Source organism: Triticum urartu, chromosome 5A (assembly GCF_056163025.1).
Source record: "Triticum urartu cultivar PI428250 chromosome 5A, HENAU_Tu73, whole genome shotgun sequence".
Lineage (NCBI taxonomy): Eukaryota > Viridiplantae > Streptophyta > Magnoliopsida > Poales > Poaceae > Triticum > Triticum urartu.
The window spans coordinates 16,473,507-16,495,969 of NC_141877.1; the positions used below are offsets into that span (position 1 = coordinate 16,473,507).

The window sequence follows — 22,463 nt, forward strand, 5'->3', positions numbered from 1 at the left end:
CACCTATTCCAACTAGAGTTGTTAAAAATCTCAACTCTTCTTTTTGTAAGGTGAATATGCAAGACACTGCTGAAGAGAAAATCAGAAATGGGGGCAAGAAGCTCAAGACCACTGCAAGGAAGGCTGGTTCCAAGGACAGCCAATCTAAGGAGGCAGCTTAGTTTTACTCCTTTACGTTCTATGTTGAACAGTGAACCTTTTGTAAAAATGATCTCTAGTTTGCTATGTAAGCGGATGGTTAAAGTTGTGGACTCAGTTTCATCTAGTGCTACTTGTAACAGACTGGTTATGTGTTCAGTATTCAAGACTCTGTTTCTGCTATGGCCAAATCCTGGAATGTTTTAAATTGGAATATCAGAGGTATTAATGACAGTAAGAAATGGTTAGCCCTGTCAAATAAAATTCCAGAATCTGCTTGTGATATTCTTTGCCTTCAAGAGACGAAGAAAGATCATTTTGACGGTCATTTCCTCAAGAATTTTTGCCATAAGAAGTTGAATAAATTTGATTTCATACCTTCAATAGGTGCCTCAGGAGGCCTATTGGTTGTATGGAATGAGCAAGTGTTTGAGGGCCTCACCATTCACAAAAATGAATTCTCTATCTCTATTGATTTCACCTCAAAACATTCAGGAGAACATATCCTGCTCACTAATGTCTATGGCCCCTGCCAAAATCCAGCTAGATCTGATTTTCTCAATTGGTTCCAAGATTTGCAAATTGAGGATGATGTTAATTGGCTTGTGTTGGGGGATTTCAATTATGTCAGATATCCACATAACAGAAATAGAAGTGGGGGCAACATACAAGATATGTACTCTTTCAATGAAGCCATTAACAAATTAGCCCTGATTGAAATTCCACTCAAAGGCAGAAATTTTACTTGGAGCAACATGCAAGATGCACCTCTTCTTGAGAGAATTGATTGGTGTTTTACCTCTGAGTTATGGACTTTAGCTTATCCTAATACCATGGTTATTCCACTTGCTAGAACAACATCTGATCATGTTCCTATTGTCATTAAAATTGGTACTTCCATTCCCAAATCAAAGATCTTCAGATTTGAGAATTTCTGGCTTCAGCATCCACAGTTCAAAGAGGTAGTTAAGAACATCTGGGAGCAACAAGTGTCTGAAACTGATAGTGCCAAGACCATTTCTGCTAAATTCAAGAGACTGAGAAAGGGACTGAAAATCTGGTCTAAAAGCTGCTCAAACCTAAAGCTCTCCATTTCCAACTGTAATGAAGTCATTCTTATGTATGATCATATTGAAGAATGGAGACAACTATCAGTTGAAGAACACAATGGTAGATTTATTCTTATCAAACACCTTGAATCTCTTCTTCATATGCAAAATATCTATTGGAAACAGAGAGCCACTATCAGGAATATTAAGTTTGGTGAAGCTAATACTAAATTCTTCCAGGCCAAGGCTACTATTAAGCACAGAAGCAACCACATTACCATGCTGAAAGATGAGAATGGCATTGAACATCAAGATCATCACACTAAAGAAGCCATCCTCTTTAAAGCCTTTAAAGATAGGCTTGGGACTACCCAATCCATTGATAATCCACTTTTTTGGAATCTTTGATCGATGCTAATGTGGATTTACAGTCTTTAGAGGCCCCTTTCACTAAAGAAGAAATTGATAAAGTGATCTCACAGATGCCTGGTGACAAGTCTCGAGGACCAGATGGTTTCAATGCTGCTTTTCTGAAATCTTGTTGGGAAATTATTGCACCTGACTTCTACAAACTGATTGCCGATTTTCATGAGGGTAACATCAACATGCAAAGCATCAACTACTCATTCATCACCCTCATCCCTAAAAAAGACTCAGCTGCTGTTCCAAGTGATTTCAGACCCATCTCACTGCTGAATTGTACACTCAAAATTATCACAAAGATGCTTGCAAATAGACTTCACAAAGTCATCCTATCTATGGTGCATGAGAATCAATATGGTTTCTTAAATGACAGAAGCATTCAGGTCTGCCTAGCTTGGGCATTTGAATATCTCCATCAGTGCCACCACTCTAGGAAGGAGATTATCCTACCTAAGCTGGATTTTGAGAAAGCTTTTGATATGTTAAGTCATGATACCATTTTCAAGATACTGCAAGCTAAAGGCTTTGGGCAAAAGTGGATTCAGTGGATTAAAATGATTTATAGCACTGGATATTCATCAGTAATCCTTAATGGAGTTCCTGGCAAACAATTTTTGTGCAAAAAAGGAGTCAGACAAGGAGATCCCCTCTCCCCTCTGATTTTTGTACTGGCTGCAGATATCTTGCAATCTATGTTGAATGAAGCTATGCAAGCTGGCATGATAGAGGCTCCCATTGTACATCACTCCTGCACTGATTTCCCAGTTATCCAATATGCTGATGACACCATCTTAGTCATTCATGCAGAAGAGAGACAAATTATGCACATTAAAAATCTGCTGCTGCACTTTGCTGGCTTCACTGGCTCAGAGTGAACTATTCCAAATCTACTATGATTGCTATGAACACACCTGAGGAGAAAATTAACAGGTTGTCCAACTTGATGGGATGTCAGGTTGGCACTTTGCCTCTCACTTATCTTGGTCTGCCATTAAGTACTTCCAAGCCCAAGGTAGAAGATTTTACCCCCATGCTCTATAGAATTGAGAAGAGACTTCTAGGTTGCTCCACACTCCTATCATTTGGAGATAAATTGGTTTTGGTTAAATCAGTTTTTGCAAGCATGCCCATCTACTTCATGAGTTCTCTGTCTATTCCAAAAACTGTTCTCACCCACATCAACAAACTCCTCAGACATTGTCTATGGAAGAAATATGGGAGTACAGAACAGGGGCCTGCATTAATTTCTTGGAAAAAGGTGTGTCAGCCAAAAGAGCATGGAGGTTTAGGTGTTCTGGAGATTCAAACACATAACCAGGCTCTTCTGATGAAACCTCAATAAGGAGAACATACCATGGGTCAAGATTGTTTGGGAGGCATACTACAGCAACAGTCAGCCGGGTGAAAGACTGCTAGGCTCTTTCTGGTGGAAGGATATTCTCAAACTGTTTCCAAAATACAAGCAATTTTATCAATGCAAGGCTGGTTCAGGGGATACAATCCAATTCTGGCATGATTGATGGAGGCAAACTAGACTAAAGGACAAATTCCCTGAGTTATTTTCCTTCACCACTTAAGTAAACATCTCCCTTCAGCAGGTGATTGCTCAACACTCTTTTGAAGATATGTTCTATAGACCATTGTCTAGCCAGGCATACGATCAGTTTATTCAACTGCAAAATATTCTTGCTGAGCTCCAAGTGCAAGATCAACCTCACAAGTGGTCATTGAAAGTAAACACTCCCAAGTTCTCAGCCATTCAAACATACAATTCCATCAAGGGCCCATCTAGGAGCCATCACCTCTTCAAGCTGTTATGGAAGAGTTCAAACAGGCTTACTCACAAAATTTTCTTCTGGCTGCTACTTCATGATAGAGTCAATACCAGAAACCTCCTGAAGAGGAAAAAGATGCCTCTCCAGTCCTACAATTGTGCTCTTTGTGCTGAAAATACGGAGGAAACCCTGTCTCACCTTTTCTGGGACTGCAATTTTGCCATGCATTGTTGGAACAAATTAGTCCCGCAAAGAAATAGAGGCATCTCAAGTTTTGATGAATGTTGTTTATTGGCTGAACACTTCTCCAGAGACATAGCTTTTGACATCATTGTGGCAGCAAGCTGGAGTATCTGGCTCATTCGAAATGACAAAATCTTCCGCCAAGCACCAGCTCACATAGGGGGATGGAAATACTATCTCCAAGAAAGCTTGAAAGCAACATCGATCAGAGCAAGATCGGATCTTGCACAGCAAATTAAGGACTGGTCTGAACAGCATTTGATATAATTTTCATCATGTTACCCAAACAAGGAATTGGTTGATTTAGTACCCTTTTTGTATTTTTCTTTTGTATTGTAAATATTTATTATTAATATAAAATTACCGTAGAACATTCTTTTCTACAGTCTTCTCTTTCAAAAAACATCATGTGACCATCCTACTTTGTTTTGTGTTTGCTCTTGAAGAAAGAAAAATAAAGAAGAACGGTGAAAACTTCATGAAGTGAGTAGTTGAATGTCAATTGCATTATGAGAAGTTCAAAGGACGTCTATTCTGGGAGAGACAAAACAGTTGACTGACCATTGTTTTTTAGCTCTGGAAACTAGACTGAATAATAACAGAACATGCGTGAACAAACACTGACCCTGCTAGCCGTGGCAGTTAAGAATATATAAATTTGATCACATACAAGGCTATTCTCGTATCTGTATCTGTATCTTTACCTACTGATAAAACACACATCGCTTCCGCCGGGTTCATAGTCATCTAAATTACCCTCGAAGTTAGCAAAAATTACCCACCCATGCCACCCGTAAGTGGCAAAAATGATTCACTTTTCCAAAACAAAAAAGAGCGTCAATAATATCCTTTGTTTTAACCATACGTGCAAACAAGTTGTACTAAGGGTCTTTTGTTTTCTTGATCTTTTGTTCCCCCCCAATATTTCAAAGTGTACTACGGTCTGAAACTTATATGGAGAAAAAAAATAAACTCATTGCCTTAATGGACTTTTGACACCCTTATTCACAAGGTATGTCAGTATATATATAACATGTACAGTTTTTTTTCTCGGCTAAGCATGCAAATAGTGTTGAACAAGTCATTCCTAAACTGTTTTATCATATATCATTGGAGTGCACACAGCACAAATCATGTGTACTTCCGTTTTTCGTTTTCTCTTGCAGAAAGAAAAATTAAGAAGAATGACAAAAACTTCATGAAGTGAGTACTTGACTGTCAATTGCATAAAGCATGATGAGAAGTTCAAGGACGTCTATTCTGGCGGAGACAAAATAGTTGACTGAATGATAACAGAACATGCATGAGCAAACACTAACCCTGCTAGCCGTGGTTATTAAGAATAAATAGAGCCAGAAAATTTGATCACATACAAGACTATTCTCATATAAAACAAATGCATTGATTAAAATCGTTTCCTGTATCCATCCGTGTCACCTTAACATCAGACCTCTTTATACATATGCACCTGATTCAAGGTATTATGAGTTGTGCAGGATGAAAATTTTGTGAAAAAGAGGGTGCCTGACCTGAACCGACAAGCGGAGGAAGCATTTATGAAGCAGGATTATCTGAATGCATCAGTGTTATACACACATGTATACTCTCGGACTTGTGTTCTTGTGTTGACTGGAGGTGCAGCGATGAAACCTGTTCCTCCATCACAATTTTAGTTGATTGATCATTAGCATTAGTTGACCTTGGCAATGTTTATTACTTAACCAGTTACCAAGTAATGTTGTCGCATCAACCTTTTGAAAGACAATTGAGGATGGATAACATGGACGCTGTCAAACAGGGATTCCCATGGGTTATAGAGAATGGGCTTATGAATTATGATGATGCACATAACTGCCAGGAGCTTCACCCCAAGTGGGCAAAGTCGCACTATCGGCTAGGAGTAGCGCTAATGTGTATAAATGCCCGTGTCATAGAAGAGTTCACTCTGGAAATTGCCGAGTATCTCTGATGTGCATGAATGGGGTTTATTGGGAGCTTAGACCAGTTTAGTGGCTACCTATTTTGAGCATTTTAGAACTTAATAACCTGTTTGTATGGAGGTGTTGACAGCGGATGATAAATTGGCTGTGAAATGTTTCAGAGTAGAGCGATCAATATATTTTGCATTGCGAGTTCTCATTATATCTGCAAAAAATAGAGTTCACATTATATCTGCAATGAATATACAGTTTACATGTCTGACTGCATCGACAATCATGTACAGGTAGAAATGGTACGGCCTTGTCTTACAGAAAGAAGAAGAAAATTCAGTCACCACTCACCAGGTTCAGAAAAGCAACTCAATGAGGGCATCGGTCAGGAATAAGAAACTACTACCTAGCTCCTGTGATTTACTTGAGTTCCTAAGATACACACACAGAACGAGCCACTTGTTCAGGTGTAACCATATCTCAGTCCATGCAGCAACAACTCTTTGTGCCAGTCGTTTCTCGGCTAAACTTAAAGCATGATCAGTCTTGCACCTGCTTTTCAACACCTTCACCAGCGACGACACAGATTGCGAGGACGAGGGCACACACGGCGCGAGGCGCACCAAGGCAGATTAAAACCTGAAGGACTCAGAACACGTGGAGGTGCTGAAGCGCTATGAAGTAGGGGTGGTACTCGCGGAAGCTGCCATGCAGGTCACCGATAACTTTGTCGGCCAGGTTGAACAGAGGCGTGTTGTGCTCCCAATCTGCACCAGCGGCATTGGTGCTAAAGATGTCTACCACCTTACATTTATACCCCTGGTAGAAGAGGTGGATCAAGTTGCTTGGTCAGGACGGCATGAGGCAAAGATGGCCCGGCTGGAGCACATTGCTCAAGTGCAGCTCTGGATGCGGCTATGAAGTATGTGTCTCCCGAAGTGCCCCCACGCCTATGGTCTCAGTGCTCAGCGCAATCTTGCTCGCAAATGCCGTCAATATCGGCGAGTCTTGGCTGCACTCGGTGTTGGGAAAGAGCTCCTGGGTCCTTATCGGCCTCCTTAGCGATCCAATTGAGGCTCATATGGATCGGCTGCATATGTGTGCTCAGTCATGTGGGCACATATCAATATTCTTCCGTCGATCAACAGCCTCTCCGAGCGACCCTACTGAAACAAAGCCGACCGCATCACAAGCAGCGACGAGCGCTTCTCCTTCCTTGCTTTGTGCGGTATTTCAAGTCAAGTTCCTCGAGGGATTGATTGTATTTTAAATTTACAAATATCTTGGCGCCACCGTGCAAAGTATGTGCTTACTATGCTCTTTTGTTTTCCTCCAATATTTCAGAGTATTCCACGGACTCGAACTAATATGGAGGAAAACACATCCAAACTCATTATGTTAATGGACTCTTGGCACCATTTTTTTCTATTGAGAGAAGACTTTTGGCACCCTAATTCGTAAGGTAGGTGATTATATATAGGGTACGACTGTGTAGTTTTTTTTTCAGCTGAGCATGCGAATAGTGTTGAACAAGTCATGCAAAAACTGCTTTTTCATTCTTTTTTTGTCATTGGAGTGCACACATCACAAATCATGTGGCCTTTGTACTTTCGTTTTCTGTTTCCTCTTGCAAAACAAAAATAAAGAAGAATGGTGAAAACTTCATGATGTGAGTAGTTGAATCTTGTATGTCATCTGCATGAAGAATGGTGAGAAGTTCAAGGCATAAATACTCCCTTATTTTCAAGACTTATTCTTTTTTTTGCGGACAATTTCAAGACTTATTCAATACTACCGAGGAATAGACCAGAGTGTACCTATGAATCTAAAAGTAGGCAAATTTTAACATGGTCCCTCTTACCTCCTTTTTTTACATGTGAGGTAAGAAGGTAAGAGTCAATTAAGCCATTCATTGATGAGATCAACGGCTAAGATCTATTTTATACTCTTACCTCTCATGTGAAAAGAGGGGGTAAGAGGGACCATGTTAAAGCTGCTCCTAAAAGTAAACTGGTTTTTAAACATAACAGCAAATTATTTTTATTTTTTTGAAAGAGAAGGTGGCTAAATGCCGACCTTATATTTCAAAACAGGCTGGAAAACCTGTGAAAGTAACTTGTTACATTAAGCTTGTGAGATGCAGCCAGGTGCAAGGTCACAAGGAAGGGGTGAAAGAAAAAGTTGGGAAGGAGGAGGAGGACTACAGGAGGAAGGAGGGAACAGCAAACAGCAAAGTTGGCAGATTAGCCAGTAATTAGAGTACACCCGGCGAGGAGGTCGGTCTTGTCTTGTTGTCTGCTTGCCCTATTGCTCCACAGCCGAATAAGATCAGCTGCATAGTATTTGATGTATGGCTCAGACCATAGTTTTGAATGAAAAACTCGATCATTTCGGGCGTGCCATGCAGTGACGGCGCAGGCAGCAAAAACCACATTCCATTTGTGCCTAAAATGCAGCCGCCTACCAGCTTGCTCAACAAAGGATAAGATGTCAGATGATGCATACGCCAGAGAGCCCAACGTCAAGTTGTTCCATAAAACAGAAGCTGCCCAGCAATGCAACACAAGGTGACCAATGCTCTCCGTAGAGGGGCAAGTATCACAGTCAGCAAACGGTGCGATAGCAGACCAGCCTTTCCTGAACATGTTGTCCCGAGTGTTAAGCCGCCCCCAGAAAGCTAACCAAAGGAAAGTTCTATGCTTGAGAGGGATCAACGAGTCCCAAATCCATGGTTCTGCCGCGCATTTGACCCCTCGGAAAATGAGGAGCTGATAGTAATAGCTGGTGCTTATGCGATTGCCTGCCACTAATGGTGATCGAACATCCTTGGCTGCACCGTTGGGAGCCACCTCTTGTAGAAGCTGATTGAGAGCCGTTAACTCTGTTGCGGCTGCTTGGGTTAAGATTGGGTGAAGCTGCACCACCCAGGACCCATGGCTGAATTGGGACCGAACATAGCAAGCCGAGCTTCTGGCAAAGGAGAAAAGCACCGGGAAAACCTGCCTCAACCTGCCAACCTGGAGCCACTGATCATGCCAAAAAGAAACTAGGTCATCAGAGCCCAACACACAGCGTGATGAGTTGATCACCAAAGGAATGTACTCTTTGAAACCTCTCCACATGGCCGTGTCTCTGCTGCCACCATTGTGAGGCACAACATTCTTACAATACTGTGCAGCAAACCATTGATAGCACGGAACCTCAGAGAACTGCAGAATTTTGGTGACAAACTTGCATAGCATGGCCTGATTGTATGCTTGTAGGTTGCGGACACCCAAGCCCCCATTAGCACGAGGTAGAGTAACTTTGTCCCAGGCCACAAGGCACTGGCCCCCCTTGACATTGTTCTTGCCCTGACAGAAGAAAGCTCGCAACAGACTGTCTAAAGCATCAATGGATTCCTTGGGCCAAGGGAAACATGACATGAAATAGCTAGGGATGCCAGCAAGAACAGAATTAATGAGGGTAAGCCTCCCACCCATTAAGGCAGTATAATTCTCAAGGAAAAAGACAGCATGATATTTTGCTTTAGTTTCCTTAGAAGTTAGCTGATATTTACCTTACAGTAACGTTTGAACTTTCCATAGTAAAGAGTGTCAACAAGTATAAGAACTGCATGCTGCCGTTTCACCGTGAACCACTTCAAGAGGAGAACACGCCAGAACGTGGGATGTTAGGCTATCGGAAAACATGGCAATTGTTTAAATTAGAGGACAGATGACTACTGAAGTTCTGAAAGTGTGAAGAGAAGAAAAATGTGATGCAACATTTGGCAACCATATGATATAAATAAGAAGGGATGTTAAATTATTCTTGTCATTTTTACGAGGTTTCTGATAATCCAATTTTATGCGATTGAATCTGAATTTGGTTAAGGAGACAAGGATTCCACTTTCCAGGGAAATCAAGCATAGAAATTATCACCTGTGCACCCTTTCTCCAATCCCTCTTGACGATTTCAGGTAACACATGCTCAGAGTATCTACCTGCTCCATGTGGACCAGGATCATCGAAACTGAACAATAATTGGCATGTCAATGGTGAGGCCATGATGTGTATAACAATAATGAATAAGAGGGAACCAGCAGGTCCTCAATCAGGAATATGTTCAGCTTAAAATATTAAAAAAACTTGCATCTATAGAGAATCATCTGTAACGTAACCTTCAGAACCCTCACTTACGAGTCAACAAAGCTGATGTTTGTTTCCATGAGATAACTATATACATAATCGAAGTTATGCAGTGGTACACAACTGCAATAAAAAACAAAGCATCAGGATAAGGGTATTCAATTTAAATTTAGATGAGAACAAAGGAAATGACTAACCTCTCAGCCAGCAAAACAAAATGCTGGTTATCAGCATCTTGCAGTGCATTTCCCAAGGCCTGGCTGAACAGAGGTGCGTTGTGCTCTCAATCTGCACCGGCGGCGTTGGTGCTAAAGATGTGTACCACCTTACATTTATACCCCTGGTAGAAGAGGTGGATCAAATTGCTTGGTCAGGACGGCATGAGGCAGAGATGGCCTGTCTCGAGCACATTGATCAAGTGCAGCTCTGGATGCGGCTATGAAGTATGCGTCTCCCCAAGTGCCCCCACGCATGCCTATGGTCTCAGTGCTCAGCGCAATCTTGCTCGCAAATGCCGGTAACATCAGCGAGTCTTGGCTGCACTTGGTGTTGGGAAAGAGCTCCTGGGTCCTTCGCAGCCTCCTTAGCGATCCAATTGAGGCTCATATGGATCGGCTGCATATATGCGCTCAGTCATGTGGGCACATATCAATATTCTTCCGCCGATCAGCAGCCTCTCCGAGCGACCCTACTGAAACAAAGCCGGCGGCATCACAAGCAGCGATGAGCGCTTCTCCTTCCTTGCTTTGTGCGGTATTTCAAGTCAAGTTCCTCGAGGGAATGATTGTATTTTAAATTTACAAATATCTTGGCGTCACGGTGAAAAGCATGTGTTTACTATGCTCTTTTGTTTTCTTCCAATATTTCAGAGTATTCCACGGACTCGAACTAATATGGAGGAAAACAAATTCAAACTCATTATGTTAATGGACTCTTGGCAACATTTTTTTGTATTCAGAGAAGACTTTTGGCACCCTAATTCATAAGGTAGGTGAGTATATATAGGGTACGACTGTGTATTTTTTTTCCAGCTGAGCATGCAAATAGTGTTGAACAAGTCATCCAAAAACTGTTTTATCATTCTTTTTTTGTCATTGGAGTGCACACATCACAAATCATCTGGCCTTTGTACTTCCGTTTTCTGTTTCCTCTTGCAAAACAAAATTAAAGAAGAATGGTGAAAACCTCATGATGTGAGTAGTTGAATCTTGTATGTCAACTGCATGAAGAATGGTGAGAAGTTCAAGGCATAAATACTCCCTTAGTTTCAAGACTTATTCTTCTTTTTTTGCGGGGAATTTCAAGACTTATTCAATACTACCTAGGAATAGACCAGAGTGTACCTATGAATCTGAAAAAAGTAAACTGATTTTAAAACATAACAGTGAAATGACTGGCAAAGTTGCAGGGCCACTACCTTCGTGTCACGACCCAAACAGAGAGATGGGACGCACAGTCGGATCAATAGCAGTATTTGGGTACATGTTGGGGATCGATGAGATTTGGGGAGAGAAACCAGCAAGCAAGAGGTGAAGAACAGGAGCAAGGGTGAGAAAGCAGATCAATTCGCTGCTTGCTTCTGTGCTTTCCCTGTTGTAAATGGAGCGATTATCTCCTACTGCCATGTGGGACGCAGCGCAAAAGATGACGGAGATAAAACAGTTGACTGATGATTGCTTTTAAATTAGCTCTATAAACACCGAACTTAATAATAATAAGAGAAAAGTATATTTTTTGTCCCTAAGTTCCCAAAAGTATAGACTTGGTCTCCCAAAATTTTTTGGTACACATTTGGTCCTTCAAGTCTCAAAACCGGAAAAGTTTAGTGAAAAACCAGATTTTGACCACTTTGACCGAGTTTGACCAGATGAATAGTAAATTTGAAAGAAATAAAAAAACTCAAATAAATCTGAATTATTTGGCATCCAATATGCTTACATGCGCAAGGTGCGTGCCAATTTTCATGGTCTTTCGACACTCGAGGGACCCGTGGCAAAAAAAACTACGCTAAGTGAACAGTAAATTTTAAAAAATAGCAATAAAAATAAAATAAAATTGAAATATTTGGGGGTTCAATATGCTCCGGTTCAAAAGGCCAGTGCAACTTTTCTTCATATCTTTGGACATTCAAGGAGTTTGTGGCAAAAAAACCAAATTTTCGCTCACAAAAAAAGTCAAAATTTGTTTTTTTGGCTAGAGCTCATCGGACATCATTTTACAAACAACAAACATTTGTATGCACGTAGCACACCGGTGCCAAAAAAATTCAGATGTTTTTTTTTTTTGCTATTTTTGCAAATTTACTGTTCACCTAGAGTAGATTTCTGTTTTTTTTTGCTACGAGCTCCTCGAGTATTGAAAGGCCACGAAATTTGCACGCATCTTGTGCATGTAAGCATAGTGAATGACAAAAAAAATTCAGATTTTTTTTCGAATTTACTGTTCATTCGGTCAAACCCGGTCAAAATCTGGGAGGTCAAACCCGGTCAAAGTGGTCAAAATCTGGTTTTGAACTAAACTGACATGGTTTTGTGACTTGAAGGACCAAACATGTACCAAAAAAATCTTAATGGACCAAATCTATATTTTTTGGGAAGTTGAGGGACCAAAACATACTTTTCTCTAATAATAAAAGAACATGTGCGAACAAACACTGACCTACCGACCTCCAAGAATAAACCCAAGAAAATTTGATCACATAGAATTCTACGTTCTCGTATACAGCAAATTAATGCATCCTACCGCAGCACCAAAATCCGCCGCCATCCCTGCTGTTACCTCCGTCGGCAACTCTTCACGGATTCGCTGCCAAGTTTTATTGCCGCTCCTTGTGCTTGCCGGATTGTCATCCCCTCCGTTTGGCAACTTGTCGTCGAATCCATGGTAATGCAGCAGCGGTGTGGGTTGAATCTAATTGGAATGAAAAACAATTGTGTTACCCTCACAAGGACAATAATTTATTATACATACAAAACCATTGTCTAACTGTCCAGTTTGCAAAGAGGGTTGCTCTTCTAGATTTATGGGTATCTTGATGAAGGCAGTATAGTAAATTTCTTATCACGATCTTTTGTTTTCCTCCAATATTTCAGAGTATTCCATAAATTAAAGGTAATATGGAAGAAAACATATCTAGACTCATAAACAATGGACCTTTGACATCCTAATTCTCAAGGCAGATAGTATGTGTGGTGTGGGGTTATATATATAATTTGTTAGCTAAGCATGCGATAAGTGTTGAGCAAGTAGTTCAAAAACTGTTTCAACATCTCTTTTATCATGTGAGTACAGACTAAAAATCATGTGACCATTCTACATCCATGTTTTGTTTCCTTTTTCAACTAAGGAAGAGAAAAGAACGCAAAAACTTCATGAAATGAGTAGTTCAATGTCAATAACATGATGTATAGTGAGAAGTTCATGGGTGTCCATAACATAAATACACCCATTTGGGCCAACAACCAACCAAAACACCACCAAACATAACCGTGGCACCAACAAGTGCCGACTGAGAGATGACCCACACGCATCGTGCCATCCTTGCACCTCCAGTCAACGAGCTAAACATTCGAAGAAGCACATAAGACACAAATGTCACGCACCACACCAACACATAGCAGACAACTGTTGGGGAACGTAGCATAAATTCAAAAATTTTCCTACGTGTCACCAAGATCTATCTATGGAGTCATCTAGCAACGAGGGAGGAGTGGATCTACATACCCTTGTAGATCGCGCGCGGAAGCGTTCAAGAGAACGGGGTTGATGGAGTCGTACTCGTCGTGATCCAAATCACCGATGATCCTAGCGCCGAACGGACGGCACCTCCGCGTTCAACACACGTATGGAGCAGCGACGTCTCCTCCTTCTTGATCCAGCAAGGGGGGAGGAGAGGTTGATGGAGATCCAGCAGCACGACGGCGTGGTGGTGGAAGTAGCGGGATTCCAACAGGGCTTCGCCAAGCGCTGCGGGAGGAGGGAGATGTGTCATGGGAGGGAGAGGGAGGCGCCAGGGCTTAGGTGTTCTTGCCCTCCCTTCTCCCCACTATATATAGGGCCAAGGGAGAGGGGGAGCAGCCTTGGCCCTTCCTCCAAGGAAGGGTGCGGCCAGGGAGGAGTCCCTCCTCCCCAAGGCACCTCGGAGGTGCCTTCCCCTTTTAGGACTCTTCCTTTCCCTTTTCTCTTGGCGCATGGGTCTCTTGGGGCTGGTGCCCTTGGCCCATATAGGCCAAGGCGCACCCCCTACAGCCCATGTGGCCCCCCGGGGCAGGTGGACCCCCTTGGTGGACCCCCGGGACCCTCCCGGTGGTCCCGGTACAATACCGGTGACCCCGAAACTTGTCCCGATGGCCGAAATAGCACTTCCTATATATAATTCTTTACCTCCGGACCATTCCGGAACTCCTCGTGACGTCCGGGATCTCATCCGGGACTCCGAACAACTTTCGGGTTACCGCATACTAATATCTCTATAACCCTAGCGTCACCGAACCTTAAGTGTGTAGACCCTATGGGTTCGGGAACCATGCAGACATGACCGAGATGACTCTTCGGTCAATAACCAACAGCGGGATCTGGATACCCATGTTGGCTCCCACATGTTCCACGATGATCTCATCGGATGAACCACAATGTCAAGGACTTAATCAATCCCGTATACAATTCCCTTTGTCTAGCGGTACGATACTTGCCCGAGATTCGATCGTCGGTATCCCGATACCTTGTTCAATCTTGTTACCGGCAAGTCTCTTTACTCGTTTCGTAACACATCATCCCGTGATCAACTCCTTGATCACATTGTGCACATTATGATGATGTCCTACCGAGTGGGCCCAGAGATACCTCTCTGTTTACACGGAGTGACAAATCCCAGTCTCGATTCGTGCCAACCCAACAGACACTTTCGGAGATACCTGTAGTGTACCTTTATAGCCACCCAGTTACGTTGTGACGTTTGACACACCCAAAGCACTCCTACGGTATCCGGGAGTTGCACAATCTCATGGTCTAAGGAAATGATACTTGACATTAGAAAAGCTTTAGCACACGAACTACATGATCTTGTGCTAGGCTTAGGATTGGGTCTTTGTCCATCACATCATTCTCCTAATGATGTGATCCCGTTATCAATGACATCCAATGTCCATGGCCAGGAAACCGTAACCATCTATTGATCAACGAGCTAGTCAACTAGAGGCTTACTAGGGACATGGTGTTGTCTATGTATCCACACATGTATCTGAGTTTCCTATCAATACAATTATAGCATGGATAATAAACGATTATCATGAACAAGGAAATATAATAACAACTAATTTATTTATTGCCTCTAGGGCATATTTCCAACAGTCTCCCACTTGCACTAGAGTCAATAATCCAGTTCACATCGCTATGTGACTAACACTCAAGGTCACATCCCCATGTGACTAACACCCAAAGAGTTTACTAGAGTCAATAATCTAGTTCACATTACCATGTGATTAACACTCGATGAGTTCTGGGTTTGATCATGTTATGCTTGTGAGAGATGTTATAGTCAACGGGTCTGAATCTTTCAGATGCGTATGTACTTCGCAAATTTCTTATGTCATCTTGTAGATGCAACTACTACGCTACATTTGGAGCTATTCCAAATAACTGTTCTACTATACGAATCCAGTTTACTACTCAGAATAATCTGGATTAGTGTCAAAGTTTGTATCGGCGTAACCCTTTACGACGAACTCTTTTACCACCTCCATAATCGAGAAAATTCCTTAGTCCACTAGTTACTAAGGATAACTTTGACCGCTGTCCTGTGATCCATTCTTAGATCACTCTTGTACCCCTTGACTGACTCATGGCAAGGCACACTTCAGGTGCGGTACACAGCATAGCATACTGTAGAGAGCCTATGATAAAAGCATAGGGGACGACCTTCGTCCTTCCTCTTTCTTCTGCCGTGGTCGAGCTTTAAGTCTTAACTTACAACTCAGGCAAGAACTCCTTCTTTGACTGATTCATCTTGAACACCTTTAAGATCATGTCAAGGTATGTGCTCATTTGAAAGTACCATTAAGAATTTTTGATCTATCCTTATAGATCTTGATGCTCAATGTTCAAGTAGCTTAATCCAGGCTTTCCATTGAAAAATACTTTACAAATAACCCTATATGCTTTCCAGAAATTCTACGTCATTTCTGATCAACAATATGTCAACATATATTTATCAGAAATTCTATAGTGCTCCCACTCACTTCTTTGGAAATACAAGTTTCTCATAAACTTTGTATACACCCAAAACTTTGATCATCTTATCAAAGCATACATTCCAACTCCGAGATGCTTACTCCAGTCCTTAGAAGGATTGCTGGAGCTTTGCATACTTATTAGCATCTTTCAGGATTAACAAAACCTTCCGGTTGTATCACATACAACCTTTCCTCAAAAATCGTCGAGGAAACAATGGTTTTTGGCATCCTATCTGCAAGATTTCATAAATAATGCGGTAATCGCTAATATAATTCCAACAGACTCTTAGCATCGCTACAAGTGAGAAAGTCTCATCGTAGTCAACTCCTTGAACTTGTCGGAAAACATCTTAACGACAAGTCGAGCTTTCTTAATGGTGATACTTACCATCATTGTCCGTCTTCCTTTTAAAATCCATATGCACTCAACAGCCTTACGACCATCGAGTTGTTCTGCCAAAGTCTACACTTTGTTTTTCATACATGGATCCTTTCTCGGATTTTATGGCCTCGAGCCATTTATCGGAATCCGGGCCCACCATCGCTTTTCCATAGCTCGTAGGTTCATTGTTGTCTAGCAACATGACTTCCAAGACAGGATTACATACCACTCTGAAGTAGTACGCATCCTTGTCATCCCACGAGGTTTGGTAGTGACTTGATCTGAAGTTTCATGATCACTATCATAAGCTTCCACTTCAATTGGTGTAGGTGCCACAGGAACAACTCTTGTGCCCTGCCACACACTAGTTGAAGAGACGGTTCAATAACCTCATCAAGTCTCCACCATCCTCCCACTCAATTCTTTCGAGAGAAACTTTTCCTCGAGAAAGGACCCGATTCTACAAACAATCCCTTATTGCTTTCGGATCTAAGACAGGAGGTATACCCAACTGTTTTGGGTGTCCTATGAAGATGCATTTATTCGCTTTGGGTTCGAGCTTATCAGCCTGAAACTTTTCCACATAAGCGTCGCAGCCCCAAACTTCTAAGAAATGACAGCTTAGGTTTCTCTAAACCATAGTTCATACGGTGTCATCTCATCGGAATTACGTGGTGCCCCTTTTAAAGTGAATGTGGTTGTCTCTAATGCCTAACCCATAAACTATTGTGGTAATTCGATAAAAGACATCATGGTATGCATCATATCTAATAGGGTGCAGTTATGATGTTCGGACACACCATCACACTATGGTGTTCCAGGCTGTATTAGTTGTGAAACAATTTCCACAATGTCTTAATTCTGTGCCAAACTCGTAGTTCAGATATTCATCTCTATGATCATATCATAGATATTTTATCCTCTTGTCACGACGATCTTTCAACTTCACCCTGAAATTACTTGAACCTTTCAATAATTCAGACTCGTGATTCATCAAGTAAATATACTCAACATCTACTCAAATCATCTGTGAAGTAAGAACATAACGATATCCACTACACGCCTCAGCACTCATTGGACTGCACACATCAAAATGTATTACTTCCAACAAGTTTCTTTCTAGTTCCATTTTACTGAAAACGAGGCTTTCAGTCATCTTGCCCATGTGGTATGATTTGCATGTCTCAAGTGATTCAAAATCAAGTGAGTCCAAACGATCCATCTATATAGAGTTTCTTCATGCATATCTACCAACAAACATGGTTCGCATGTCTCAATCCTTTCAAAAAATGAGTGAGTCCAAAGATCCATCAACATGGAGCTTCTTCATGCGTTTTATACCGATATGACTTAAGTGGCAGTGCCACAAGTAGGTGGTACTATCATTACTATCTTATATCTTTTGGCATGAACATGTGTATCACTATGATCGAGATTCAATGAACCATTCATTTTAGGTGCAAGACCATTGAAGGTATTATTCAAATAAACAGAGTAACCGTTATTCTCCTTAAATGAATAACCGTATTGCGATAGACATAATCCAATCATGTCTATGCTCAACGCAAACACCAATCTCGATGGTAGAGGGAGCGTGCGATGCTTGATCATATCAACATTGGAAACACTTCCAACACATATCGTCAGCTCACCTTTAGCTAGTCTCCGTTTATTCCGTAGCTTTTATTTCGAGTTACTAACACTTAGCAACCGAACCGTTATCTAATACCCTAGTGCTACTAGGAGTACTAGTAAAGTACACATCAACACAATGTATATCCAATATACTTCTATCGACCTTGCCAGCCTTCTCATCTACCAAGTATCTAGGGTAATTCTGCTCCAGTGGTTGTTCCCCTTATTACAGAAGCACTTAGTCTCGGGTTTGGGTTCAACCTTGGGTTTCTTCACTAGAGCAGCAGCTGAATTGCCGTTTCATGAAGTATCCCTTCATGTCCTTGCCCTTCTTGAAACTAGTGGTTTCACCAACCATCAACAATTGATGCTCCTTCTTGATTTCTACTTTTGTGGTGTCAAACATTGCGAGTAACTCAAGGATCATCATATATGTCCCTGATATATTATAGTTCATCACGAAGCTCTAGCAGCTTGGTGGTAATGACTTCGGAGAAACATCACTATCTCATCTGGAAGATCAACTCCCACTCGATTCAAGCGATTGTTGTACTCAGACAATCTGAGCACAAGTTCAACAATTGAGCTTTTCTCCCTTAGTTTGCAGGCTAAGAAAATCGTCGGAGGTCTTATACCTCTTGACATGGGCACGAGCCTGAAATCCCAATTTCAGCCCTCAAAACATCTCATATGTTTCGCGACGTTTCAAAACGTCTTCGGTGCCTCAACTCTAAACCGTTTAACTGAACTATCACGTAGTTATCAAAATGTGTGTGTCAGATGTTCGCAACATCCACAGACGACGTTCGAGGTTCAGCACACTGAGCGGTGCATTAAGGACACAAGCCTTCTATGAAGCAATGAGGACAATCCTCAGTTTACGGACCTAGTCCGCATAATTGCTACTATCAACTTTCAACTAAATTTTCTCTAGGAACATATCTAAACAGTAAAACTGAAGCGCGAGCTACGACATAATTTGCGAAGACCTTTTGACTATGTTTAGGATAATTAAGTTCATCTTATGAACTCCCACTCAGATAGACATCCCTCTAGTCATCTAAGTGATTACATGATTCGAGTCAACTAGGCCGTGTCCGATCATCACGTGAGACGGACTAGTCAACATCGGTGAACATCTTCATATTGATCGTATCTTCTATACGACTCATGCTCGACCTTTCGGTCTCTTGTGTTTCGAGGCCATGTCTGTACATGCTAGGCTCGTCAAGTTAACCTAAGTGTTTCGCATGTGTTCCGAGGCCATGTCTGTACATGCTAGGCTCGTCAACACCCGTTGTATTCGAACGTAAGAATCTATCACACCCGATCATCACGTGGTGCTTCGAAACGACGAACTTTCGCAACGGTGCACAGTTAGGGGGAACACTTTCTTGAAATTTTAATGAGAGATCATCTTATTTACTACCGTCTTTCTAAGCAAATAAGATGTATAAACATGATAAACATCACATGCAATCAAATAGTGACATGATATGGCCAATATCATATTGCTCCTTTTGATCTCCATCTTCGGGGCTCCATGATCATCATCGTCACCGGCATGACACCATGATCTCCATCATCATGATCTCCATCATCGTGTCTTCATGAAGTTGTCTCGCCAACTATTACTTCTACTACTATAGCTAACGGTTAGCAATAAAGTAAAGTAATTACATGACGTTTATGTTGACACGCAGGTCATAAATAAATTAAGACAACTCCTATGGCTCCTGCCGGTTGTCATACTCATCGACATGCAAGTCGTGATTCCTATTACAAGAACATGATCATCTCATACATCACATATATCATTCATCACATCCTTTGGCCATATCACATCACATAGCATACCCTGCAAAAACAAGTTAGACGTCCTCTAATTGTTGTTTGCATGTTTTACGTGGCTGCTATGGGTTTCTAGCAAGAACGTTTCTTACCTACGCAAAAACCACAACGTGATATGCCAATTGCTATTTACCCTTCATAAGGACCCTTTTCATCGAATCCGATCCGACTAAAGTGGGAGAGACAGACACCCGCTAGCCACCTTATGCAACTAGTGCATGTCAGTCGGTGGAACCAGTCTCATGTAAGAGTACGTGTAAGGTCGGTCCGGACCGCTTCATCCCACAATGTCACCGAATCAAGATTGGACTAGTAACGGTAAGCATATTGAACAAAATCAACGCCCACAACTACTTTGTGTTCTACTCGTGCATAGAAACTACGCATAGACCTAGCTCATGATGCCACTGTTGGGGAACGTAGCATAAATTCAAAAACTTTCCTACGTGTCACCAAGATCTATCTATGGAGTCATCTAGCAACGAGGGAGGAGTGGATCTACATACCCTTGTAGATCGCGCGCGGAAGCATTCAAGAGAACGGGGTTGATGGAGTCGTACTCGTCGTGATCCAAATCACCGATGATCCTAGCGCCGAACGGACGGCACCTCCGCGTTCAACACACGTACGGAGCAGCGACGTCTCCTCCTTCTTGATCCAACAAGGGGGGAGGAGAGGTTGATGGAGATCCAGCAGCACGACGGCGTGGTGGTGAAAGTAGCAGATTCCAACAGGGCTTTGCCAAGCGCTGCGGGAGGAGGGAGATGTGTCATGGGAGGGAGAGGGAGGCGCCAGGGCTTAGGTGTTCTTGCCCTCCCTTCTCCCCACTATATATAGGGCCAAGGGAGAGGGGGGGCAGCCTTGGCCCTTCCTCCAAGGAAGGGTGCGGCCAGGGAGGAGTCCCTCCTCCCCAAGGCACCTCGGAGGTGCCTTCCCCTTTTAGGACTCTTCCTTTCCCTCTTCTCTTGGCGCACGGGCCTCTTGGGGCTGGTGCCCTTGGCCCATATAGGCCAAGGCGCACCCCCTACAGCCCATGTGGCCCCCCGGGGCAGGTGGACCCCCTTGGTGGACCCCCGGGACCCTCCCGGTGGTCCCGGTACAATACCGGTGACCCCGAAACTTGTCCCGATGGCCGAAATAGCACTTCCTATATATAATTCTTTACCTCCGGTGAATCCGTTGTTGACTGGCATGCGTGGAATATGCACAATATAGTGTTGTTTTGACATACATGACGCACCATCAAACCTAGATACCAACTGGAGGCTAATACGCGCTTCGCCATGCTGTTCTTCATTCCTGGGATGTCCTTTTTTCTAGCAGGTTATTTGTGGCCGGTTGTTTTCGTTTTGGTTTTTATCTGTGTTGGCTTGGTATTTAGTTACGCTCTGGTCGTGTTTTCCGTTCGTGTATCATGATGGGTTGTTGTTAGAGACGGTATTTCTTATAAGAGGAGAGTGGAGTTGCTTGATGCGTGGTCGTGGTGTCATTGCATCTTTTGGCCTCGGTGTCAGCTATTCTTGTGTGAGCCCCTTGAGAGCTCATATTCCACATTGATACCATGCAACTGTTGCTATAAAGTTCACATGGGTTGGCCGGCGAAGTTGTCGCTCACTCAGCTTAGCTCCCTACTCCACTCGCTAGCTCAATTTTTTTCTAGGCTCGCTTTACTGCTAACTCGTAAAAGGCCGGTTACCCTTTTTATTTGAGAAAAGGTAATTAAATCAAAAGATGTTTGTAGTTTTTACAAATCTAGGTTTTTTTAAATTGCAAACAAAAAAACCATGATTTTTTATAAGAATATTCGTAGATTCAAAAAAAATCACAAATTTGAAATAAAGTTAGAAAATTTACAAAATGCTCACAGACTTAAGTATGTCCGTAAAATTTAAAAATATTTGTGAATTTAACGCCCTTATAGGCAGGCCCCAGCAAACCCGCAGCCCCCGACACACCAGAAGGCTTCAAATCTAGTGAGCTTGGTATTTTTAATATATTTTGGCTGTGAAATATACTTGATCTTAACGTAAGTAAGTAGTCAGACGTTATCATGAGTAGGCAAACATATATGGCAAGATTGAGAGCATTAGTCAGATGGTCTGAAAATTCTGGTGGGCAAGTCAGGAGGATGAGCACAAACATCACTAGGTTGGATGGCAAAGATTGAAGCTTCCAAAGGAAAAGAGGGACCGGGGTTCCATGATTTACACTCCTTCAATATTGCCATGCTCGCCCGACAGGTGTGGAGACTTACAAGCCCCGTGACTCTTTGTGCGCTCGCGTACTCAAAGCAAAGTACTGCCCAGCAGGAGACATGTTACAAGCAGAACCTAAGGCTGGAATGAGCTATGTTTGGTGTAACATATTGCCAGGAGTGCAAGTGGTGAGGGCGGGTATGATCTGGTGAGTTGGGTCCGGAGACGATATAAACGTCTGGCACGACCCCTGGATTCCCTCGGTGGGTACATGCCAGCCCTGAACTCTGCAGCGGGGATCCTTGCTGATGTGGGTATAGGAAATAATCGACCCGGAAACAAATCAATGGGACGCCCAGCTTGTGAGCCAAACGTTTTGCGCCGAGGATGCGAAGGCAACCATGCAGATTCCAGTTAGAGAGCAGTATGATGATTTTATAGCCTGGCGTTTCGATAGCAAAGGCATGTTCTCTGTCCGAT

General features: G+C 42.4%; 1 protein-coding gene across 1 annotated transcript; it reads left to right on the forward strand.

Moving 5' to 3' along the window:
* Positions 1 to 320: 320 nt before the first annotated feature.
* Positions 321 to 1,595, forward strand: LOC147967510 (uncharacterized). The gene has a single exon (XM_087523167.1). The coding sequence runs from the start codon at positions 321 to 323 to the stop codon at positions 1,593 to 1,595; it is 1,275 nt and encodes a 424-aa protein (XP_087379293.1).
* The last annotated feature ends 20,868 nt before the right edge of the window (positions 1,596 to 22,463 follow it).